This window comes from Protopterus annectens, chromosome 16.part0 (genome assembly GCF_019279795.1).
Source record: "Protopterus annectens isolate FY-2018-M chromosome 16.part0, PAN1.0, whole genome shotgun sequence".
NCBI classification, from domain to species: Eukaryota; Metazoa; Chordata; order Ceratodontiformes; family Protopteridae; genus Protopterus; species Protopterus annectens.
Window position 1 is genome coordinate 576,382,637 of NC_056750.1, and position 27,295 is coordinate 576,409,931.

Below are 27,295 nucleotides of genomic sequence, written 5' to 3' on the forward strand. Positions count from 1 at the left end.
TCTTGTTATCACTACTTGTTATATATCCCACTCACAATCTGAAAAACAGAGCTAGGTCAGACCAGGTTTTGTAAACTAAGCACAGGCCCCCTCTCTTGGTGCTGTGGGTTGCAAAGAACAAATGCACTCCCTAAACTAATCAGAGTAATGCACATTTTCCTTCCTTTATGCTCTCTTAGTCAAGATTTTCTTTAATTTTATGGAAAATAGAAATAGGCCTTATGGTTCATTAGTGGCCTAATTCACAGGTTCCTAGTTTGTCAGTGAGCCTTTCTCAAAACCATAAAGTCCATGAGTGTTTCCATTTTCTGCCCTCAAACATACACACAACAGTTTGGATCAGCAGTTCACTCATGACATGGAAAGTGAAGCGCAATGCCATACAGAAGCCCATGAATCATGTGCAGAAATGACAAGGAAGTGCAGACTCTACTCAGAAGCACCCCAGGAGGTAACTCAACTGTAGAACCAGGGAGAGTGAGATGGTAATATTAACCACTGCAGTACTCCGCAGAACCAAGTACAGTCAGGCAGTAACATTAAGCACTGCAGCACTCTGTAGTACCAAGTACAGTCAGGCAGTAACATTAACCACTGCAGCACTCTGTAGTACCAAGTACAGTCAGGCAGTAACATTAACCACTGCAGCACTCTGTAGTACCAAGTACAGTCAGGCAGTAACATTAACCACTGCAGCACTCTGTAGTACCAAGTACAGTCAGGCAGTAACATTAACCACTGGAGCACTCTGTAGAGCCAAGTACAGTGAGACAGTAATATAAACCACTACCACACTCTGTACCATTGTAATGCACCATGCTGATATATGTGCGTGCATAAAGAGAGATACTGATACACATTTTGCATGCATACATACATATCTTTCACTTTTTTCTCTATTGTTAGATGCAGAGGTATGTACATACTTACACATCTATACTAAGCAGTTTCTGAGGACAGACAGACAGGTGCACACACACACACTAGATAGTTAAAATATTGCTGTCATGCCTGCAGTATACATCTTTAAGTGCTGTTGCAGCACAGTATCCACCCTCTATAGTACCAGTGAGCTGTAATGACTACAGCATTACAGTTCATTATTACAGGCCTGTAATGTGCAGAGTTGTATACTTTTGTGACATCAGTTTCATAGTCCAAATCTCAAAGGAGATACAGCTATACAGCAATGGGAAAAAAACATACCTCATTTTACAAACAGTTTGAACTGGATTGCCATTTACTTTATTGTGGAACACTCGGCAAACTGTTCCAAAAAAGTCTCTGTGTGCCTACAAGCCCATCATGCGAATGTTCCTTTCTGAAGCAAGTCATGCTTTTTCTTAATTTACTTAAGCATGTTTGCTTGGTGCATTGTTTCCCTGTGTTTCTTTACTTATAGGTTCATACGTAGGTACTCGGCTATTGGCCCTACGGCCTATATAAGCCTAGACAAAAAGGTATCCTGGCATTCGCCACCCAAGAAAATTATTTCCTGTGCCCAAATTATTACAAGTTGTAGCAATGTGTGGCCTCTAAATGTATTCCTTTTCATTGAGTATAAGATCACTGCATCTTGGAGGAAGAGTGTGATATGATTATTATTATTATTATTATTATTATTATTATGTTTGCTGAAGCGACTTTGGGAGCGAGAGTAAAAGTAAGGAGGGTGCTCAAAACTAGCTTAAGTTAGAGCACATATATTCTGATGTTATGTGCACTTCAGTAGGTAGTTTCATGCAGTAGATGCCCTTTATTTAGTTTGGAACATTTAGGTGTTGAGGTTCAGTAATGCAGACATCTTTGGTACACTAATTCATGCTAAAATGGTAACTAATAGGACTAAAGGAGGAAAAAAAAAACACCCTGCAATTTAATTTTGTTCTTTTTTTAGCAGTTACACTTTGTCACTTGTTATATTTCTGCAAGTGTTCCTTTGTCCTTAATTTTACTTCTGAAAAGTAGAGTCTGCCAGGCAGACAGATTTATCCATATAAGCAAGTTTTAAATAAGGTGAGTGTGTGATTATGGCAGGGAAGAAATAGGAAGTGTAAAGTCAGAGGGTAGGTATATCTGAGCGGAAATGAGGCAAGCTGCGGGACTTATTGTAGGCAAATTTGAGGGTATACTCACCTCTTTGGAGTGGGTGTCTGGAGCACGTCCACCCTTCCTGTCATTTTATTTCTTAAGTGTAGTGTATCAGGGGATTACTTCAGAAAAGAAAACCACTCTTTTCCCCTTTCCCTTCCGAGTTGTTTGTTCTTTGGGTTGATCTGGTTCTTCTGCAGTGTGTTAACACTGTAATAGATCTGTTATTTGGTGAGCTTTTAAAATTCTGCCAAATAGTTGTGTTCTTTATAAATCTCTGTGCTCAAATGTTTATGCCTTTATGAGTTCTTATGTGTATTTATCTGAAGTTTTATATACATTATCTGAACCAGTTGCATTGGCTCCATTTTTGTATTTATTGTGTTGGGGCAACTACTGTTACATTCCACCATGTAACCATTGTCATTGCTTAGAATAGGATAGTACCTTACTGGAACAATTTGTGCAACTCAAAAAGTCTGCGGAACACACAGCGTTACATCAAACATTTGATGCCCACCTTAAAAAATTATTAACAATACAGTATTCAACTGCTATTTTAAAATCACTGTAAAACACAGCGATGAGCACTATTTTTTCTGCATGTACTACTGAAAAAATAGATAGTCTACACTTACATTACCCATTACATCATCCAAAGTGGACAGGTCCATATCAGTATCTATTAACTATATTTGTAATTGGGGATAGTATCCCTTTAACCAACACAACTAGTTCTGAAATGGAGGAGGTTGAGGGAATACTACCTCCTCAACAGGCAGAATTAGTAGGAAATACAGTGTGCTATCACTGACTGAAGGATATGTTTCTGAAAGCATAAGCTCTTCATTCTAAATTTCATGCAACTAACATGATCGTTACGTTTTCAAACATGTTAGGCATGGGGGATTACTATTAGCTAATTATGTTATTTTATTTATTTGTTTGCTTTTGTTTACTGGTAAAGAAACTGTGTGACTTTACCCCTTTTCAGCAGTGGCTTCGGGAGAAAAGCTCCACAACTTGTCATAAATATAATTTGAATGGTTACATTCAGATCCACACAGAAATGTGAGGAAAATTTATATAAATAGAAAAAAATGTGTGAATCCATATAAGTATTCAGATAAATGTATTTGGCAGCAATAAATACTACACACAAAAATTATTTACATAATTTTTTAGTAGTATTCAAGTAAGGATTTTGGCAACACAGAATAATAAGATTTTAAAAGGAGACAATGAGAAAAAAACAGTTTGAAAGAAAAAAAATGCCATGGTGGATAATATAGTTAGGCACATGGTTGTTCTGTTGATTGGGAACCAGTACAGTAGCTAAACAGCTTGAAAAATGCCCACTTTGGTGCATAACAGCAAAGTGTAGCAATGCAGAATTGTTGTAAATACTACTTAAAATCTAAGCATCATGAGCCATGGTCATGGGGTCACAGCTCTAAGGAATGCGAGAGTGGTACTATTACATTTATAGCAGAAATGAGATAAAAAATGTCTTCCATTGTTATGCAGTCCACTTTCTTGAGGACTTCAATGGATTGGACTGAACATACTCAACAAAATATTATGTTGTCCTGTCTTTTGAAAAACTTCTGGGCAAAACCATGCCTTTAACAGTACTACAAAAAGCCAGGACTCCACGGCAATATATTTGCTGGAAAAAAAAGTGACACATCTGCTACATATGTGCTCATGTGTAAAAATAAGATTTGTTCTGCTTTACCAGATTATTTTCAAGACTCTGGGATTGCTAGCTTGTAGTCTTTTCCACAACAACAGCTGGTATAGTGTCTAGGAAGAGCAATCCAGTGCTAGAAGGTGCTGCAACATAAACAGTGTTCTTTCCATGCTATATCAGGGGGTGGAAGAGAGCAGAAATCACACATATTGAGTCCCATTGTAGTGATATTCCAGGGGTAGAACAGTGTCTCTTGTGAACATGAAAGTTAACCTTTTGAGCACAGGGTAAGACATTGTCTTCCTGGCACTCCAGTGCAGTTATCACTCAGGCCATAATACTATTTCATTCATAGCTTCATAGGACGATACTAGGCTATTGGCCCAGATGCCCTTATAAGCCTAGCCAAGAATTCTGCCCATGTTCCCACAAAGTCGCACCTGTTTCCCCTGTCCAGCAGGGACACAGGTTGGATATCAGGGGTGCATTTTTTGTTTCCCATCCAGTCATCCAGGTTCCTCTTAAAAAGGGCTAGTGAGATACTCTACTTGACATGGTGATGGAGTCTATTCCACAGATTGTGGACATCTTTGAGACACAAATCTATCCCGCCAACAAGTTCTATTAATGTCTCAGACCAGGTTGAGGCCTTGTGTGTGGGGTGCATGAGTGGACTTTGACTTACAGATGTGCAGCAATTCCATCAAGTCTGGGTCTGAGACAGCCTTGTATACCAGAGACAGGTCAACTCTGAGCAGTCTGTACAAGACTGAGTAGAGGGGCAGGGCTTTTAGCCTATCTGTATAGGATAGGTGTTTGAGACCCTGGATTTTCCTGGTCAGGAGCCTCTGTGTTCTCCCCAGCTGCTGCATGTGCTTGGCAAGGTACATGCCGAAGGGGACATTGTACTCAACAATGGGTCTGATAGAGGAGTACAGGGATATTAAGACCTCCTTGCTCCTGAATGAAATACCCTTACTTATGAGGTGGGCCACTTAGAAAGCCTTCTGTACAATGCAGGCTACATGGTGGTCAAAAATCAGGTTGCTATCAACCTGGGTGCCCAAGTCCCTCACAACTGATTGAGTGCTTAGTATGTTGCTATTAATGTGATAATTAGTGGGGATGCCATTTTCACCAAAGGGGATAATCATGCATTTCTTGGCATTCAGTTTGAGGCCATGCTTCTGGCACCAGTCATTAGTTTGGGTAAGGTTCTCTTGGAGGATGTTCACATCCCTAAGGGAATTTAAGAAAGAGCCCAGTTTGCAGTCATTTGTCAACTTAATCAACCACAGACCACTGGTTTTGGCTTGCACCTCAGAAAAGTGTATCCTAAACAGCAGAGGCACCAAGACCAATCCTTGGGGTATGCTGCTTGTTATGGGTCTACTGCTAGAGGTGGCTTCCCCTATTTTGACTGAGTGGGTTCTATCAGTGAGCCAGTTAGCTACCAATCTGGTAACATAAGGGTTGATGCCTAGCTGGAAGAGTTTATCTATTATGCCCGAGTGAGGAATAGTCTTTAAGGCTTTGGCTAAGTTAAAGTAGGTAGTGTGCACCGTCTTCCCCTTGTCCATGGCTTTGGTGACTGTTTCGAAGAATTCAACCAAGTTTAACAGGTATGATCTCCCTTTGACAAAACCAAACTGTGTGGAGTCAAGTGTTTGGCGGTGCCAGTGTCCTTGTGTATAAAGTCCATGATAGTGAATTCCATGGCCTTGCAGATCAGGCTAGTTAGGCTGATGGGCCTATAATTGCCTGGGTCAATGGATGCTCCACCTTTGTGTAGAGAGATGACAGTGGCAGACCTCCATTTGGCTGAGACAAAGCTGGTGCTTAAGCTTTGGTTGAATAGGGTGCCTAATGGTACTGAGAGCTGTTGCCTGAGTTCATGTAGGACACAGCCAGGGATGTTGTCGGATCCCATGGAGGCTGTATTTTTTGCCTTTTAAAGGGCATTAAAGACCTGCTCCTTGGTGATGAGGAGAAGGAGGCAGGTGCTGGGGATGTCCCGGTTTACTGATTGGGGGGGGGTGAAGTTTTCACTGAACCTCTCTGCCAGCAGTTTGGCTATATATACAGCATTTGTGTATGTGGTGATTTTGACAACCAGTTCAGAGAAGATTTGGGTGCTACCTTTGAGATTGCAGATGTATGTGAAGAAGGCCTTGTGATTGTCCTTAGTCGATGTGGCCAATTTTGACACGAAGTTAGCCTTAGAGGATTTTACCAGTGACATTTTTTGCTTGTTCAGGCAAAGGAGAGATTGCTTCCAACCTGACACCTGCTCCTTCTTCATTATCAGGTAGTATTGCAGGACAGTTTGATTCCTGCTGTGTTTTATATGAGGATAGAGACAGTACATATCAATAGCTAACTAAAGTACAACACATTTGCCATTACTACACTGTGGCCTGGTCTTATATGCCTCACTACCAGGTGATCAGTATGCCTCTGTCACTGTATTCCAACAACAGCCTTTTATGCATTGTATCAGCTTCAGGAAGCTTTGTGTATAGAAGCAGCTTCACTTTGTGTACCAGGTTTGAAAACTCAGTCACGCTGTGTAATTATTTCTTACTGACAACTGCCCTGTAACAGTAGCTGGGTGTGTAGATATGTAACCTGATGATTTCTTAAGTGTTTTTGCCATGGCATTCAAAAACTTTTGTAGAATATGCACACTGGATGTGTTTATAGAAAAAAAGATGCTCCATTTTTCAGCCATTATAATTACCGTGGTATATAGCAACAGCTTCAGGATTCTAGAAGGTAAGCAGACAGGATACATAAACTGGTGGAGTACATCACTATATGGGTTCTGTTTGTGTACATGGAGCTAAAAATCAGGACACAAGTAGTAGGATAAATTTCTGCTAACCATTAATCACTTCCTTCCTCATAACTTGTAATGTACTTTGATCTACAGAACGTGAAATGCAAAATGGAAACATTACAAAGAATGTGAAACTACATTTACAAAAAAACAAATGACTGTGGTCTTGTGAAAGGTCTTCCAGCAGGTTAATGAGGACTCGGTAGTAGGACTGCAGTACCACTTTTTCCATCCGTACTGACCATCAGTCCCTGCCCTCCTGGCTGCCTTGTAGATCAGTTTGTACCTTGGGGCAAGAGCACTGTGGCCTATTCTTTCCCCTGGATTGACAGTCAAGTGGGCAAGTGAAGAATTCACCATCCTCATGCTAGAGACAAGCATTTTCTGTTTAATCCCTAGCACCTCGTGTGCATATGCAAATGTCAAGGTTATTGGCAGGAAATGGGCTTTCATTACAAATGTACTTACTTGTGTGTGTGTGTAGGTGAACAAGGTAACCAACTGAAACTACTCTTTTCTGATGGCACCTTCATATAACCAAACTTAAACCCTCAAATAAACAAACTAGAAGCACCGCTGTGGCTGCAATTTCTTTATTTCATCTCATTCTGGTACCTCGGCTCCATCAGCCTTCGAAGGAATAACTTCATACAATTTTAGCAGCCTTTTTATATCCGTTAATTACTGTGCTAATTAATTCAAATACATTCAATTAATTCCAGATTTCAACAGCTACTAACCAAACCTTAAAGGTGTACCCCCAATAAATACCTCTGCTTACAATATAAAACATACACAATTCAATATAATATACAATTTCACTATACATTATTTTTTACACATTTTTCATAATAATTCCTACCTATGATAAATCTTAATAAATAATGATCACTGTACTTGATATTTTTGCATTCATTACACCATATATTTCATCAACAATTACTTTACCTTTCATTCAATGTTTTTTCATATAATTTCCTCTTTTGTACATACTACCACTCACAACTTTATGTTTCTGTTACATTTAATTTCATTTTCATAATTTTCTGACCTCCTTTGACATGATGTAGAGAACAAATTATTAATAAATTCATTAAATAAACAGCCATGGATATTACACATCCCAATTAAGTTCTAAATTTAACCTCCTTGGGTATAAAGTACCTAAATTCATTATAATTTTTGTTTCTAACTTTACCAATTTTCGTTTAAAATTCATCTCCTCCCATATTCGTATATCCATAGGGTTGCACCAATATACTAAAGAAAAAATTATCAGTCTTTCCCCCTGTGAGCCATGCAAAAATGCTCAGCCACTGGGGTCTCCATTCTCCTCTTTCTTATATCACGTAAATGTTCTAAAATTCTCAATTTCACCTTTCTTTTGGTTTGCCCCACATACCACTTCCTAGGTGTACATCCACATCCAATAATGTAGAGTACACCACAGGAGTCACACCTGAATTCATCTTTAATCCAAAATCTTTTCCCATTTATTTTCCAACCATCCACATTTCTCATTTTACTGCATATTTTGCATGCTTCACATGTGAAATCACCCTTCCTACTCCCCTTTGTGTCTTCAGTACTTGATTTTAACAACTCCTTTAAATTTCTGAAATGGCCATAAGAAAAACTTACTTTTCCTGGGAATAAATTCCCCACTGTTTCATCCCTGCTAATTACTGGCCACAAATTATCCACAAGATTTTTCAATATTTTCGACAGGAAAGAAAATGTGGTCACTAAAAATATTGGATCTGCTTCCACTGTACTCTCTTTGTTTTTTCCTAAATTCTCCTGAAAGCTTCTAGGGTACCTTGTCCTATCTCTCTTTTTTGTGTTTCCCCTTAGTTTGTGTAGACCTGCCTCTATGTCAATCTCTCTATACCCCCCTCTTAAGCAATTTGTTCTTCGCCAAAACATATTCTTTGTCCAACTCCTTCTTATCAGAAGTATTGGTTAAAGTTCTCTTACATTCTCCATAAGGTAATGATCTTATTAAATGTAAGGGATAGGCACTACTTGCCTCCAAAAATTTATCCGCAGCAGTTACCTTATGAAAAGGTCTATACTGTAAATTTCCCCTGACATCCACATAGAACTCTACATCCAAAAATTGTATGCTCTTCCTGTTCACTCTATATGTGAACTCCAACCCAAATGCATTCTGGCTCAGTGTGTGTTCAAAAAGCCCTCAGACTCACACAGTTCCCCTTTGCATACAAAATTCAAATCATCTATGAAGCATTTAAACATAACCACTCTGTTCCTCATAAATTGTGTTAGAATCATATAACCAAACATAAATCCACTTGACGTAGTGAACAGTTTCACAACTTTTAATTTGTATTTGTTTTATATAACAGCGATCACTTATAATTTATTCACCATAGTTTTGTTATTTAAAAAAACACTTCTCTTTAATTCACCATAGTTTAATACTTAGAAGACCCTTACACATTCTATAGTTACACAACTACAATATAAAAATACTGTTTAAAGACTCACCACTCTCCAGTAATCAGTCCGCAGTTTGAATTTGCACTATAATTTAACAATATTTATCTTCCTTTTGTTACATGAAAGATGCACACAGACACACACACAGACACACACACACACACACACACACACACACACACACACACACACACACACACACACACACACACACACACACACATTTCCATCAGTTGCAATCTTCCACATATGACAGCTTCCTGCACAACTGGAATGAAAATGATCAATAAAGTGGCACAAAAATTTAGAACTGCTCCATGGAACAATTCTTGCAAATTGGGAAATACTGATTTACAGCTCTGCAGCTTACTTAAAAGTTATTACAGGTACCAAAGGACTAATAAAACCAGTGTTGCTCCAAACAAGTAAAAATAAAAGTACAATTCACTACAAACTATGGTGCCGTCATAATTTTATTTTTTACTTCCTACCCATCATTTTCCAAAGTTCTGTCAAATTACACCCCAATCGTCCTCTTCGTAGTTCCAACCAACTCTTACTACTGACCCATAAACCCTGTAAAAATATAGACAAAAACCTTTATAAATACTCTGTCTCTCATAGCTGGAACAAACTCCCATTACATATCAGAAGGATAACTCATGCCAACAACTTTAAAAAGACACTAAAATGATCACTTGCTTAACTCCAAGATCTGTCAGTGCAATCACCCCACTTAACCTCCCATATACCTCTGTCTATTCACATTCTACAACCTCTACTTAGGAAGTGTCTTGGCATTACTTCTGATTCTTGTAAATATTACAACATGCAGCTTTTCAGAACTGTAACTAAACTGTTTGTATGCTTATATTTTTAGAACTCTTACTTTCTAACGTGGCAACTATAATTTGTTCTGTACACCGGCATTCTAGTTTGTACTCTATTTTATCTTAAATATCAATGTTTCTTTTACTTTCTTATTGCTGCAAATGTTATTGGAGCTTTTTACCTTGGGTCTCCACTGAAAATGTTTTTTTTTTTGTAAGTCAGCTGGACCAACCTGGTTAACAAATGTGAAATAAATAAATAATACTTTGCTGTCCGTTTTTACATGGGTACATATAAGTTTGCTGTTTGTGTGTCTAGCTGGGGTAATGGTTTGTTAGAGATTTGAGTCTAGATACCATATAACTTTTAATTCATTGTATATTAATAGAAGAAGTAGCAGTTTTCCTACTGCTAGAAATTCTCCCACTGACAGAAAAGTAACTCATTCATGCTTAGCAGAACACAGAACTCAATTAGTTCACCTCCAGTGACCATCTGTAATATTTTAACAGTGCACAAAAGACATGCTGTAAATGGGGATTAGCAAACTGAAAATTGTACTGACAGGCCACTGTACTTTTAAAGAGTCAGTTTTCCTTAAAATTCCCACTGAACTGGAAAGAGAGAAATTCGGGTCTATATTACGTTATCAAAAAACCTAGTTAGTGAATGCCTGTTTGCCGACCAATAAATAACGAACTCTCATTTCTTCGCACGGCCACTTCAGAGAATTTTTTTCTAGGGGAAGAAATTGCTTGGCCAACCAAAAATGGGACACTATTTCAAAACCTTCAAAGTGGGGGGCTTTGCCCTCGACACCACGCAATGTGGGGAGCTGTGCCCCCCCACACCCCAAACTAAATATACCAACTCCAAGACTGCACTACAGTGGGGCAAATTCCTGACGGTGGCCAAGCGTTTTTTCCCCTAGGAAAAAATTTGCTGAAGTGGCTGTTTGGAGAATTGAGTTTTTGCTGTTTACTGGTCGGCAAACAAGCATTCGCTGACTAGGTTTTTCAACAACGTAATATAGACCCGAGAAATTCAAGTGTTTCCAGTGTCATCAAAGCCTAAAGGCATACCGATCAGTGAATGATGTTAAGTCACAGATACATAGATACATACAAAAATAAATAAAATGACAAATCAGTGGAAAGTCTTCCCTTGAATCTTTGAATACTTCAGCAGTGTAATATATTTCTGATTACACATAAGCAAGTTCTTCTGTATTGTATCACAATTCAAAGGTACCATACCCATTTACTGCTGAAGTGCTTTCAAAACATCATTTGAACTGGATGTGTCAATCTGACTCTACACTGGTACCTTTGTTGTGAGACTATAATTAGGAATCCTTTCACCTGGCCTCCTAATTTGTACTTCCAATGATACCCCATGATCTAAACAGAAGTTAACATTTGTTATCATGACTCATAGTGTTACTGAAACCTATGCTGTATATTAACCTGAAATGGACCATTTTGTCTAGAGACTCCACTAGAAATGGAGCTGTTGTTACCTTCACAGACAAGTACAGTAAATAAGTAAAAAAAAGGGAAAGTCAGAAACAATATCATTGACTTTTTATGTATAATGTTTAGCAAAAGCGTTCTTACAGCCCAAGATGCTAAGTACATTTTGTAAGAATTTATAAAAAAAATTACTTCATAAAATCCGTAAAGCCGTATTCCATTCTGTCATATTTTGCTGAACTGTATTTGTGCTACCATATTATAACTTTCCAGGTAATCTGCATGGTTTTCTCAATCTTGTGTTATTTGGTTGTAAGATGTTAAGCGTAACTCACTGTAGTATAGTACAGCCAGCAAGGATGTATAGTCTGGATATACCACAAGTACAATATTTTGAATACTTATCAGAACAAAATAAACATCAGTTTATTAAATGACAATCAATAATATTCATTTAGTGCTAATTATACTGTTTAATGCTGAATAAAAAACTTCATTTAGAAGGTCTCTGTGTCAACCATATATGTAACATAAAAAGCTAAATTATGATGTAGTCCATCAAAATCAAGACACCATTTAATCAAAAAATAAATAGTAAATAAAGTATGGAAGTACTAGGTGAAGAGTAATTGGGGGTTAGGTACCTGCATCTCAGTGCAGATGACTTCACCCCTATAGTTTCTTACTTAATACATCAGTACATGAAATCACACACACTGTCTTGGCAAAAGTGATCAAGATTTGAGAACAAGACGATACTGCTTATGTCAGACTTGAACAGTTTTACAGTTACCATCTTAATCTCATCTGTGCTTTTTTTCTTTCTTTCATTGTTTTAGGGAGAAAAAGGCCCCCAAGGTCCAGCTGGTAGAGATGGAGTTCAAGGTCCTGTAGGTCTCCCTGGTCCGGCTGGTACCGCTGGCCCTGCTGGTGAAGATGGTGATAAGGTAAGACTGAAATTCTGATGCCAAATCTGCATACTTAGCTTACTCACAGTATTGTGCCAGTATTTAAAGGGGTCAGAATGATTGGTTGTATCTAGCGGATGAAAACACTCTAATCAATGCTGAGATGTCTGATTTTCTCTGAGAACTGAAAACCTCACATCTTTTGCAACATTGCAGTGAGCACCAAAGCTTTCATTTAAGAATTTTGCAAAATATTCCAACACTGAGTAATGGTTCATTGTGTCCAGTGAAGAATTAAGGGAGGGGTAAAAGAATACACACATAGTAATATTTCAGGTACAGTCAATAAATGCCATTCTAACCTGCCAATGTAGCAAAACAGTCATTCTTATATCATCAGTTCAATTTGCTCTTAAAATGTCTAAAATAATGCTTGCTTTAATATAACCTGGCAGTCTATTCCATGCCTCAGCTACACTGTCAGAAAACCAATTGGCAATTCTCTTATTCCTATATGAGCTGCTGTTCTATTTCATAAATATCTGACACTCTAATAATTCCAAACATTCCCAGGGGTAATTGTCTCTAAACTTCCTATACATCTGCATAAGGTCTTTTCTTAAATATCTGTATTTGACACTGTTTTAAGTTCAGATATTTTAATTTTTCATTATAACTTAAACATTCACATTGATGGATGCCCTTGTTATATTTCCACTGTACTCCCAGTTTACTTAGCTATTTTAATATGGTTTGCATATTATTGTTATACCATACTCTAGTTTGGGCTAATGTAACTTACAATGATTTTATCATGCCTGATTTCCTAGTCTTTATGAATCTTTTTATACAGCCTATACTTTTATAATTATCATAAACCAATTGGTTAACATGATCAGGGAAACTGAAAGACAGCTCTACCATATACCCAGGTCCTTAAATGAATCCACTGTTTCAATCATTGAGTGCTATATTAAATATTCACCATTCAGTCTGTTTCTCCCAGAACTCATATGCTTAGTTATTGCTGGATTTGTCAGCATAGTCACCTGTGCCTAGATGGTGAATTTACTCAAGTTCTTTTTGCAGACATGCCATATCTGTAACAGCTGATCAGTTCACGCATTTCAAGTGACATGCATACAGTTTATAGAATACTTCAGATGAAAAAGATACGTCTGAAAGATGTAACCTAAACAAGTATTAGTGGTGGAGATCCCCTTGGGACTCTCTGGCTGTAACCTAAAGATTCACCTGTCCCGTTGCTGTGTCATATAATACTTACCATATCCTGTTTGCAAGTCACTTAGCTGTCCAGCTTATCAAGATTACATTAATACCTAGCTGGCCTAATTTATTGACCTGCGTTTTGTGTATAATTCTATCAAAAGTTGAAGTTAAATTTATGTAAAGGATATCACAGCACAATTGCTCATTTATAGTTATTATATTATTTTAGAACATCATATTACTAATGATCCAAGCATTAACAGTCAGTACAGATAAATAATTTTGCTGTCTGTGAAGTTATAAATTTCTGATAAAAGTCTTTTCTTCTGATAGTTAAAAATTACAGTATATCTGATGCAGAAATTTCCTTTCTTCATTTTCACAAGTAGACTCTGTACTGTCTAAGTAAAAGGCTTAGATGCTATATATTTTCCACTTTTTAAAATGATCCACTTTTTTCATGTATTAATCCAAAAAACATTTTTATTCACAGTAACCAAACTGTCATTTCTACATTTGATTTGTGAAAAATGTATCTTTAAACCTGTGCAAACTATGATATTTAGGAGGGAAGTAAGTTTCGTAGTAATAGTCAGTGGGTCCTTAAAGATGAGATACTTTGAACCAACATGAGTAGAAACTGCTCCACACTTCCTTATATTAAGGCATTCTAAGGTCCTATTCACATCCTGTGTTTTGCTCCTGGCAAGTATAACACGATTCAATGTTCATTACCCTATCTGCAAAATGTAAGTGTCAGTTCCTCTGATAACTGAATCTCCAATTACTAGTATATTATTTCTGACCAGATTTGAAAACATCTGTCACTTTTAATTCAGTAATGTCTGTTCTTTCAGTTGTTAGAAAATAATGATCTACAGCACCATTAGACTCACTAATCTTACTGTTGTCACTAACTTCTTTTGCAAACATGCACTTGTCAACTAACTGCCATTGTCTTCTACAGCCTGAGCCATGTTATTAAAGGACAACAATGGGATTCTATTATTAAATGCTCAACTTCTCTGTCCTTTTTCCTCCCTATTTACAGTCCCTGATATGAATAAACAAGAATACAGCAGTTCAAATATTTTAAATTGACTGTTTCTCTCCACTAGAACAGTAATTTACTGTACTGTGGTGGTGGTTTCACTTTGAAAAAAACTTTTATCCCACCCTGGAAAAGCTTGCTGCAGTCGCCAATTCACTGATGTCATCAAGGCCACTGAATGCAGATAGTTTTCTGGCCAATTCCCTCCCCAAACTGACATCAACACTACCATCTTAAAAACCCACCCATACTGTGATGTTACAGCTCCCTGGTCCTTCCCCTATCCATACAGAAAATAAAGACTAGAACAAGGAAACAGTACATGAGTCAAGTCTCCTGCTGTGGGCTGTCAATCACAGCAGGTAACAGTTCAAATGACCCTTAGCACTTTGACAGCAAGAGAAGTTAGGTGTGAAGGGGAATAGGAGAAGAGTAAAAGTAGTACAATTCAGACTTCACAAAACATTGCAATTTAGGCATTCTAAAATGAAGCAGCAGTAAAAAGCACATTGAACGTCTGTTCTGTGGCATTCACACTGTTTGTGCTTTAAGTAGTCATTGAACGGCATGCAATGTTACTTAAAACTAATTGACAAAGATAGCAATGTATGCAAGTAAAAATCAATGCAGATACAGGAGCTTTAGGAAAAGGAGGCCTGTGTGATATAATTTTTTACAGACAAGCACTGCATTGTGGGATGCCTAGAGGCAGACTAAATCAAGATCACTTCAAGATGCTAGACCCCATGCAGTCGGACTCAGAAATTATGCATAAAAATGTTTAAAAACCTGTAAGTAGTCCCAGAGTGGTGTTAAAATGATAGTCCCAGAGTGATGTAAACACAAAGCCATGATGAAATAAACATGTTTTTAATCTGTGGATGTAGTTCTCCTTTAATGATAGTAGTTCTACACTTTTTTCTTACGTCAGTGTTCTTTAATCTTTATAAGTTCAATTTAATTTTCTTCCATTTAACCTGTCCACAGCTTATTTTTTCCATCTTCTCTGTTGGAAATGTCATTTCCTGTAGACTGAATATTTTGTGACTGAACGGCGGTTATTCCTTGTAATTTGTGTTACGTAACAATGCAGTTTCCTTTTTAATATATATTCTTTTTTGTATTACAAACATTTATCATTTTCTTTCTTTTTAGTTACTTGCTGTAGACTTCTATTTTTCCTTTCTATTTGCTCAGAATATTCAGATTGCTGAATCCTTGTACTCTAAATTCCAAAGTTATCATCAGTAGAATGATGTTTAATCGTGAACTTCACTGACTGAGGACACTTCTTTTCCTAAATATGTAATGTTTTCACTTGCCCAATATTAGTTACCTCATCGGCCCAGACATTGACATATGTAACAGTTTTCCAACCTTTGCCAATTGCACAAGTGCAATCATCTTCAGTAAGACTAGATTTACTGTTAATAACAGGAAGCACACTATCCAACATTTGACATGGGGAATACAAAGTCTGCAATGTTATCAAGTGATAACTTTATATATGTGTATATCTACACACAACATTTCATACATTGAGCAATAATGGAGAGAATAGAGAACAAACTAGAAAATAATGCAGTTATATCAGAGGTAGTGTATATAAATTAAAAGATGAGTAAACATCAAACGTGTTGTGTATTATACGACAGTTCTACAATGTTTTATTGTTGTTGTTGTTATAGGGCGAACCTGGTGATCCTGGTCAGAAAGGAAGCAGAGGTGATAAAGGTGAACAGGTAAGCATAACATAACAGGGAACATTTTTAAATTAACTATTTTGTTTTTAGAATATTATAACTATTCTCCCGCTCTTGATTTTACGTTATCTTAGTAATGTGGATAAAGTCATTGTGTTAATGTATGAAATTTAGTGATGTACAAGTATATTGAAATCAAGGTTTGCTATGTATTCCTGAAGACAACAGATGGGTACTATATTTCTATTGCATAAAATGTTTTTATACATTAATCATGACATATACACGTGAATTCTACCTTAAATCCTATAATGGTTGTTAGGACATGGCAAACCATTCTGTAAAATATTTTAATTGCATTTTTTAATTAAACATCTTTTCATTAATATTTTAGATATGACAAGATAAAAACCTTGGAATGCATTCTATGTGCAATCTATAATATATGCCTTTAATTTTACAGGGTCCTCCAGGTCCTTCAGGTCCTCAAGGTCCTGTCGGTCAACCCGGACCTCCTGTAAGTACCACTTATGCATTTTTGTTAGTCATATCATATTGCTTTTCCTTAACTGTCGGATGCAGAAAAGCTGAAGAGCTCAATTTCTGTTTGCCTGTTCTTGTCTTAAAGGGTGCTGATGGTGAGCCAGGTCCCAGAGGACAACAAGGGCTGTTTGGTCAAAAAGGAGATGAAGGTCCAAGAGGTTTCCCTGGCCCTCCTGGCCCATTTGGTCTTCAGGTATAGCATGTACTCAGATATACATGTCTTGTTAGGCACTTATGCTATAGTCTATGATAAGTCATTTGTATGCTTTAACACTTCTTAGCTGAGAACTACCTTGTGGTGTATTTTTTTTTTTACACAATTTTATTTAATAAATGAAACAACCAAGTCTAAAATCATCAGTATTGCTTCACAGTCCAGTGATATGATTCAGTTTTCTTAAAATTATTATGCTGTTCATTCTATTGATGGACATTTGGCTAAACTTGAATACAATTAAAAGCTTCCTTCCCCTGTTTTTTTAACAATTTCACATTTCCAATACCGCATACTTGTTTTGCCTGTTCTGTAGCTCTTATTTTGTGGTACTACCCACCCAAATGACTTCTTTCTAAGTCAGTCATATCCCCTACACAGACTCAGTTACACATGTATGTCACAGTGTATACAGAGTCCTGAAACAGCAAGCATATTATGCTGGAACCATTATTTAGTGAATCTGGAGTTTGCCCTTTTCCTAACTGTGATGTGACTAAGAAATTACTATATATAAAGTTGAAGAGTATGACAGATCTCCTCTCACACTGGAAGAGAAGACCTGGCTGGTTATAACAAAAAAAAAAAAAAAACTTTGTTTAAAGCTTGCTAAAAGTAGTTTTCTGCTTAAGTGATGTGGAGAAATGTGATTCATGGCAAGTTAATCCTTGCTAATTGAGTAGGCTTAATGAATCCCTGCTCTATATTAATATTTTTTTAGTTTATTGCATGTGCTTGCATGAATCTTTAACATGTGTATGAAATGTTTTTTTTTTCTAGATGCATGTGTAGAATTCTACCAAATCTTGATGGTGGAGGAGAAACTGATATTCTGGCTTACAGAATACATTATATAACTATTATGCCTGCATTTTTTATACAGGCCAAAAGTTGCAAATGTATCAATCTATAAAATGCATCTGTAATATTAATGTATCTTGTGTAGTAACAAAATTCAGAACTGCGGATTTGATAAGCTCTGGGTGATGGAGAGTAATGCTTTTAAGATGCAGATGAGTGGAAAGTTCAAGCAGCATGGTTTATCTTATATAAGTGGTTAAGGAGGTTATGAAAACCAGTCTGACATTAAAACCAAATAAATGAGTCAACTAATCTTGTATTCATATTTTAATACAGCAGTAAAAAAGTTGAGAGGAGAGCAAATGTGGCACTCTACTCATTCCAGATTTTTCTTTTCTATAGGGTCTGCCTGGTTCAACAGGTGAAAAGGGAGAAACTGGAGACGTTGGTCAGATGGTATGTTTATGTAATTTCAAATTATCAACAGTAGGATGTATAAATGCCAGAGGTGTGACTGCTACATGCCACATTCATTTTTCTTTCACCAGAATGCATGGTTGGCACCACTTAATCACTGTTTAGTGTCTCCATTTTCACCATGGAATATGGAAGCATGGAGGTGGTTAGGTGAAATGGCAGTGGAGTTTCTAACCATATTGTTTAATGAAATCTTGGAAAGTGAGAGGATGACTGAGACTGAGGAATGGAGAAAAAGTGATTTGGTACTGATTTTTAAGAATAAGGGTGATGTGCAGAGCTGTAGTAACTACAGAGGGATAAAATTGATCAGGCACAGCATGAAGTTATGGGAAAGAGTAATAAAAGCTAGGTTAAGAAGGGAGGTGATGATTAGTGATCAGCAGTATGGTTTCATGCCAAGAAAGAGCACTACAGATGCGATGTTTGCTCTGAAAGTGTTGATGGAGAAGTACAGAGAAGGTCAGAAGGAGTTGCATTGTGTTTTTGTAGACTTAGAGAAAGCATATGACAGGGTGTCTAGAGAGGAGTTGTGGTATTGTATGAGGAAGTTGGGAGTGTCAGAGAAGTATGTAAGAGTGGTACAGGATATGTACGAGGGTAGTGTGACAGTGGTGAGGTCTGCGGTGGGAGTGACGGATGCGTTTAAGGTGGAGGTGGTATTACATCAAGGATCAGCTCTGAGTCCTTTCTTATTTGCAATGGTGATGGACAGGTTGACAAACGAGATCAGACAGGAGTCCTCATGGACTATGATGTTTGCAGATGACATTGTGATCTGTAGTGAGAGTAGGGAACAGGTGGAGAAGACCCAGGAGAGATGGAGATATGCTCTAGAGAGAAGACGAATGAAGGCAGCCAGGACTAAGACAGAAAATGTGTGTGTGAATGAGAGGGAGGATAGAGGAATGGTGAGGTTGCAAGGAGTAGAGGTGGTGAAGGTGGATGAGTTTAAATACTTGGGATCAATAGTTCAGAGTAATGGTGAGTGTGGAAGAGAGGTGAAGAAGAGATTGCAGGCAGGATGGAGTGTGTGGAGAAGAGTATCAGGAGTGATTTGTGACAGACGAGTACCAGTAAGAGTGAAAGTGAAGGTCTACAAGAAGGTAGTGAGACCAGCTATGTTATATGGGTTGGAGACAGTGGCATTGACAAAAAGGCAGAAGTTAGAGCTGGGTGTGGCAGAGTTAAATATGTTAAGATTTGCACTGGGTGTGACGAGGGTGGACAGGATTAGGAATAAGTATATTAGAGGTTCAGCCCAGGTTGGAAGGTTTGGAGACAAAGCCAGAGAGGCAAGATTATGTTGGTTTGGACATATGCTGAGGTGGGATGCTGAGTATATTGGGAAAAATATGCTAAGGATGAAGGTAACAGGTAACAGGAAAAGAGGAAGGCCTAAGATACGGTTTATGGATGTGGTGAGAGAAGACATGCAGGTGGGTGGTGTGACAGAGCAAGATGCAGAGGAAACGAAGAAATGGAAACAGATGATCTGCTGTGGCAACCCCTAATGGGAACAGCCGAAAGAAGATGATGTTTCACCATGGAATATATTTCTGACTATACAATCAAATGCTTCTTTAGTGTATCATGATTCACAAGATATCTTGTTTCATGAAGATTATTCTAAACACTATTTCTTGGTTTACAGGCATATTCTACCAGTATACATTTCAGTGGAAACACTGGATCATTTTACTCTTGCATCAATACATTTTTGAAATATTTTGTCAGTGAAATGATATCATAATTTTTGTGTTTTACCTATATATATAGGCTCATAGATTAGGTTCATAAATTAGTACTAGACTAACTGCCCTTGCGAGCCATTTTAAGTCTAGCCAATTACCCCTTATGAGACTCAGACCCTGCACCTTGTGTTTGTAAGGCAGACACCTTAACCATTATGCCACCCTCCCAACCCATCATACCAACAAAATGGAAGAAGCTAACAATCAGTGATTTTTATGCCATTTCAAACAAGACTCCACACATGTGAGATGAAAACAAGGAGAGCACACAAAATAGTGGTTAATTAAATCATTTTAAACAACCAACCAAAAAACATAAATGATAATTAAAAGCAAGAAGCATATGCCTACATATATAACTATGTACATATGTATATGATTTTTTAGCAGGAAGTGAATTGTGGTTAATTTGGTTTGCTCATTGTATACAGCTGTAAGCCTGTGGTTGATCCTGCCCCATTGTCACCATTTTTTCTATCTGTCCTACACACGTACAAATCCCCATCTGCTACTGAGTTTCATCACGCCTCTCTACCTTTCTCTCCATGCATTCCCTCTCTCCTTCAGATTGAAGTTTGACTTTTGAAACTGCTCATCATGTCTTCTCCCACCATTTTTTTATTTCCAGTTCAGTGCAAATGCAATATCAACTAAAAGCATGTGTAGCTACATCTCATGACTTTCCAGTCTTTCTTCCACACAGTACATATCCTTTTTACTTCACTATCTTCATAACATTTTACCTGTTCCTCTTTCAGAATTGTTGTTTTTCTTTGACATTTATCACAAGTTTTATATCCTTTTATTTGTATGTATTTGAAAACTGAGCTGCAGTGATACGGCCACCTCAGCTCTTTGTAAACTGCTAGTGCCACTTTTTCTTCCCTTTACTCTGTCACTGTGGGGATGAAAGTAAGCATCTTGGATCCAACATGCAAATTAATTGCGCCCAACCTTACATCACACAATCCAGGTGATAAAAGCTTATGCATGACAGATAAGTACACAAATTCTTGCAATGCATGTAATTAACTTGCATAATTTGTAAAAATGCTGCAAATTAATAAACACTTTTTTGCAAGGGGCAAGCCCATCCCATGTGAAGGGCTTCACCATCCCAGTTCTGACTCAGAGGATGTTTTCAGCTAACATAATGCCTGTCTTGCACTTCATCATAAGTGCAATGACCATATAACAACTGGAACTTGCTAAATTGCAAACATATACAAAGTTGTTCTCACAGCAGAGGCAAGAGAAATATGAGCACATGTAAACTTGAGCCAGTATGGTGGAATGAATATGAAGTGATACTGGGTGCTCCATGCCAGTGTCTGTAAGCCAAGCATATCACTGATTGTGACTAGTGCTCTTTCATTTTACCCTGGTGACTTATTCCTATAAGACTACCATAACTCCTTCACTTTTACTTTGAGTTTTACACTACCCTTGCAACAGTCACCCATTACATAAAACTAAATATTTATATTCTGCTGCCTCTTTTGTCATGCTGTGTTAACATGGAACATTTAAATTATATGCCTGCTGCATTGTCATAGAGGTATAAATCCCTGACTATGACTCTGGAGACCCAAGTTTGATTTGCAGCTCTGGCACCTGTTGGAACTTGCTAGGGCTGAAAAGAAATAATAAATACGAGCCTGCTTACTATTTTCCAGGAAGAAAATCATGGAAACATACAGAGGACAGCAGTTTCATGTGAAGTGGCTGTGATATCAGGGCTGTGATGAGAGCCAATGCTGCAGATGTGGGTGTGAAAAAACGTATGTACCCCTACACAGATGGCAACATTTCCTTCACAGAATCGCTAAATCAGCCCTGCATGAGTTGAGAGGAGCCCAAGACAAAGAAAAACAGCTTGGAGGAATGAACATATAAAGACAGTGCAAGTAACCTGGATCCCTCTAACCTCCACAACTTGCTGACTTCAAGCAGATAAATCCTGGATTTCGACATTATTTGAAGTCTTTGTATTTAAAGTGTGAGAAAATTATGTAAAGTTGTTCTGAGGAAGTCCATACTTTTGGATGAAAGCGCTTAACAACTTGTGTCTTTGTGTACAATAAATATCGTGAGCTGTGCTTGGATCTATTGCCTGGACTCTTTTTACTGGCGCCCAGCTGTTTTTTGCCAACTTGCTGACTTCCTCTTCCTACCATGCCAAGGTAGACTTATCCAGGAAGTAGTACAAGGCTAACTCACCATCCATTTTGCCTTCCCTCTCCATTGACAGAGCTCCAACAAGAGGGTTGTGTACCTAGCAACTCTTGGACAAACTGCAGCATCACCAATCTGGCCCCCTAAAACAAATCTACACTGCTCAATGTATTAATGAAAAGCATAATCAGTCATAACTATGCAGGGCCAAACCTTTTTCATCATTAGGCCAAAGAAGGAACTATGGATTTTAAAGAATTTGGTCAGAATACTGTAATCATTCAAAATGTATGCCAGTCAAAATTTTCAGAAGAGAACTCTTATTATATTGGCCTATCTTTCACATATTTTTGCCTTGATTAGGGTTATCAGCAGATCGCTCCCATACAAAAGGCAAATGTCACCTGATGCACCCTAAGTCTTCATACATTCAATTAACCAGACAGCTTTCTATTGTACAGGAGAGTTTACTGAAGGAAGTTAAGCATGTTATTACTGCAATGGAGAACCATAACACTCTTACTACTCTTACAGTGAAGATGCATGAAGGGATGTATATATGGGGTCTCCTACGGTATTTTGCCACATAGGACACAGAGTGTTCTGAAATGTAGACAACATAGTCAGTACTACCCTGTGCCTTTCATGGAAGAAAGTGCTATTTTCATTTAATATTTGTTAATTTGTACTCTAACCGGATTGGATATTTCAGAGCTGACATGCAGTCGACCTACTTCTGCTATAGAACTGTCTGAACAAGCTGCTTCCTTCTTTTGCATGGCATGTATGTCAGGTGGCTTTAATGAAACTTGTCATCCTTCTGGATGCTTAGATGAATTCAGGCAAACCTTATCAAGCCAGCCACATAGTAGACAGTGCAGCTAAATTACCTGCAATTCCACATCACTTTTCCACTCACAAGCAGTGGGCATTTGCAGTTATATTACTTGCATACTATATGTACTATGCCTCAAAAGTAGTTAGGGAATCCTGCTACCAGGTACATCTGATTTCTAAAGGTATATAATCTAGGAGAAAGGAGGAAGAACATGTCAATCAATCAACAACTGTTTCATCAAGTGCTGCTCTAGCAAAGAAATTTGGGTGAAACAATTTTTGCGAAGAGTAATGTTTTCTTTTTTTCTCCACTGTTGTTTGTCCTCAAAGTAGTTGTATATATAAGTTTGGGGTGGGTCTCAACTCAACGGGGTAAGGTGGTAGCTTGTCTCATTCAAAAAAAAGAAAGAAAACAAATTTACCTTTGGGATTCACTGGAAGTTTCTAAAGGCATTTTTTCAATGCTCTGCACTCAATGAAAGAGTTGTCAATCAATCAATACAAATACATATGATGTTATTATCCCCCTATTCTCTGTCCTATTTATATCAATTATTGAGTACAGCGGCCCTTTTGTTATATATGTAGCCAGACATATCATGCAGCTTCCTGATGAAAATGATTATTGTTCTAAAACCCCTTACTTTCCAAAACAGACTAGAAGCCTCATCTCTGTACTATGCCTTTTACAGACTCATGCATGGGGAAAGATGCCTGGCATTCCATGCCATTAAAGGCCTTCACCCTAATGGATCTCTTATATGCTCAGAGGACGAATAGCTACACAAAACATTAGATCTAAATATCTGAAGTTACACCAACATACAAATAAAATGTGTTAGAGTGATATATTTATTATCCAGCAGTTGTCTATCTCTGGAACAAACTACTCCTGCATGTTAATCAGAGTGAAAACTTTGCCTCTTTCAAGACTAACCTCGATGAATGGATGGATCTCTGGAATGACATGTTTTTCCCTTTTGGAAGGGGTGGGTACTTCTACAGGGTTGTATTTGGCAAGGCACACGTGGCCTTCAAAATTACTTGCTTTGTAGTTCCCATCATCTTGCAAAGCATGTACGCATTCAAAAACAAGACATCCCAAAGAATGTTTGGAGATTGTTCTTTATTGCTTCATTGCTTCAGCTTCACAGGAGTGAAACTGACATACTACATTAACATGTACTCTCACTAGCTGTCAAAGCTTTCTTGACAACTTTCTCTTTAAATTATGTTATAGCTAGCACAAACAGGTGCCATGACTTTGTAGAGTGGACCAAAACTGCAGCATGTGATTAGAATGTGCTCAATTTCCTGAAATGATTTAATGTTCTCAGATCTATTCACAACGTGAAGAACATATACATGTAATACAAAAATTTCTCTAGTGTACAAATGCAGAGCTGCTTATGCTTGTTACATAAAAATAACTGGCCCTGCTTACAGGATATGCAGAAAGACTTCTCAGATATTGCGATCCACCTTAGTAAGGCAGTGCCTATTCAAGGCATTCTTTTGGACAGCCCTTTGTGCTGCAAGGCTTTTTGCAAATATGTAGCAGTATAACTAGCAGTTTTATACACACATTACTTCATGTGTTTAATTTCTTTTCTAAGCACAAATGCTTGTTTCCGGGGTGAGCCAGGAGCACAGTCGAGTGACTTGTTTGCTGTGAGTAAAACATTATGCATGTGTGGTGTGAGTGTATCAAACTAGGGCCTGCCTGCACTAATCTACTAGAGAGGCACATTTCCCCTTTTTGCTCTCTCTGCTTATATATAATCATAAACATGCACAGTTATGATTGAAAATTCAGGGAAGTCTGAATCTCTGTAATTTAAATGTGCAACATATTCACACTGTTTAATTTCCTAAGGATTACTTTAAATTCTGAGAAGTATTTCCTTATTCATTTCTTGGTTCTTTTAAAAAAAGCTTAGTGCGCAAAAATGAGAAGCATCTCAGATACATACTTGTTTATTCTACCATAAGATGAATGTCAACACACACACACACACACACACACACACACACACACACACACACACACACACACACACACTGTGCAGTACAAGAGCAGATAAATAAAAAAATGCTTAATGACACAAAAATAGAAAAGAAGACATTTAACAACTAGAAATGTATTCCCACACACTGGCTGACCTCAGGAATGCATATAATTTTCACTGACCACCTTAGTAGAGCTAAATATAGATCATTAGCTGGCTGCGGTGGTGGTGCTGTGGTAGCGTTGTTGCCTCACAGTAAGACGTTGTCCTGTTCGCTAAAGCGTCTTCTGTGTGGAGACATGCGTGAATGGGCGTACCTTCGTTGAAGGTTGTGCGTCAGGGCTGGCAACTCGGTACATAAAAATCTACTGCCAATCATTAGCGGACCGGAGTTCAGCTGTGGTGACCCCTACCCGGGAAAAGCCAAAAGATACAACAGCTGACAGTTAAGTAAAACAGTGCAAACATTATTACCTCTGAAGTCGATTAAATTGCTCTCCTTTATTTTATATTTCATATTAACTGACAAGCAGTGTTTTACAACAACTTAAAGTTATTCAGCAAGTCTCCCCTTTATTTAGTGTTGAAGATAAATGTTCTCATCTGGAACAGACCACCGCTTTTCTCTAGTTCTTTAAACTCAAAAGACCATCTCTCAATACAGCTTACTTTGTATTTCTGCACTTTTTATTCTAGGCAGTAGTAAGCAGTTAAAGTGATTACATGTTCCACTAAACAAGGGACTCATTTGATTGCTTAACTGTATTGTGCAGAGCATATTAATGCAGCATTAGAACAGCTTGGACATACGGCAATGAGGGAAATAAATATAAAGTATACATTGTGTACTTCTCTTGATCTTAGAATCAGGGCAATGAGGGAAATAAATATAAAGTATACATTGTGTACTTCTCTTGATCTTAGAATCACCTGCTGGAGCAGAAACTAAGTTCCGAGTCCAGGATTTGATAAGATGTCTGGGTACTAGAAGGCTAGCCAGGGGAAGTGAATGAAAGTGGCCAAAGCCAGGTCTGAGTTCTCTCAGAAGGTAGACAAAATAGAGAAATGCCGGTCACTGAAAGATCTTTCCCTTATGGAAGTAAGGGGCTAGTCCTAGGCAAAGAGGGTAAGCAGTACAGAAAGGTTAAGTGGGTAAATCACAGCATGTTCATGGGTAAGCACATACCAAGTTTAACTGTCAACAGTGTGTGCATTGCATATCTCCCCAGGTTAAAAGAAGGTATATTAAGATGATTAAAAAAAAAAAAAGAAATTCTAGACTGATTACTATGATTCAACCAAGGTCAACAGCAACTTTGGCTGAAAGGGGCAAAAAACTGTATATGCGTGTATGTTTTTATATATATATATATATATATATATATATATATATATATATATATATATATACACATACATACATATATCTCCTTCCATCCATTCACAACTCTTTTTTCCCATTTTTGCACATGGGGTCAGGGTGTCACTGTTGACCAATGACAATCATCCAGAACCAAGGTTTACATGACCAAGTGGCCAGCCCTGCCACTGTAGTTCTTCCACACCATACACTCACACATACACTCACACCTCTGGCCAATTCAGTGTGTCAAGTTCACCTACTACATACCTTTGGATGTGAGAGGAAACTGGAGCACCCAGAGGAAACCCATGTAAACACAGGGAGGACATGCTAACTCTGCACAGAAGACACCCCAGACAAGAATCAAACCAGGGAACCTCTTGCTGTGAGGTAGCAACATTGTCTACTGTGCCAATGTGCCACCCAAATGTTACTATAAAATGTGAAACTGTTTCAGAAATGTGTAGCCTTGCACTGATAGAGTCCACCAATGGGCCTAAGTGGCCATCATAAAAAAAATAAGTGCCCAAGTTGCTTTCTGTTCAGTTCCATTAAATATGGCTATAACTTCTTTTCTGCTCAGGGTGGTGGAATGCAGCCCATTATATCCAACATGTATCTATTGTGTGAAAAATAGTTGTATGGATATCTTAATGGTACAGGAGCAGTGGCTGGATATAAAAGTATATTTTTTATATAGTGGATATTGGATGGGGGGTAACAGTATCTGGCATAACATCAAAAAGGAAATTTCTTGATACACATAAGATTAAGGTTGGCAGTATTGTATTTTAAAGTGTTGTTATGGCTAGGCTTGTATAGGCCCTAGGGCTGATAGCCT

General features: G+C 37.8%; 1 protein-coding gene across 2 annotated transcripts in view; it reads left to right on the forward strand.

The window, feature by feature from the left end:
• COL5A1 (collagen type V alpha 1 chain) overlaps positions 1-27,295 on the forward strand; it is a 1,013,097-nt gene that overhangs the window by 880,602 nt on the left and 105,200 nt on the right. For both annotated transcript variants that reach the window (XM_044058757.1, XM_044058756.1), the window contains exons 43-47: positions 12,229-12,336; positions 16,267-16,320; positions 16,745-16,798; positions 16,910-17,017; positions 18,242-18,295. In XM_044058757.1, coding sequence (XP_043914692.1) covers positions 12,229-12,336; positions 16,267-16,320; positions 16,745-16,798; positions 16,910-17,017; positions 18,242-18,295 — 378 coding nt within the window. The remainder of the gene's footprint in view (positions 1-12,228; positions 12,337-16,266; positions 16,321-16,744; positions 16,799-16,909; positions 17,018-18,241; positions 18,296-27,295) is intronic.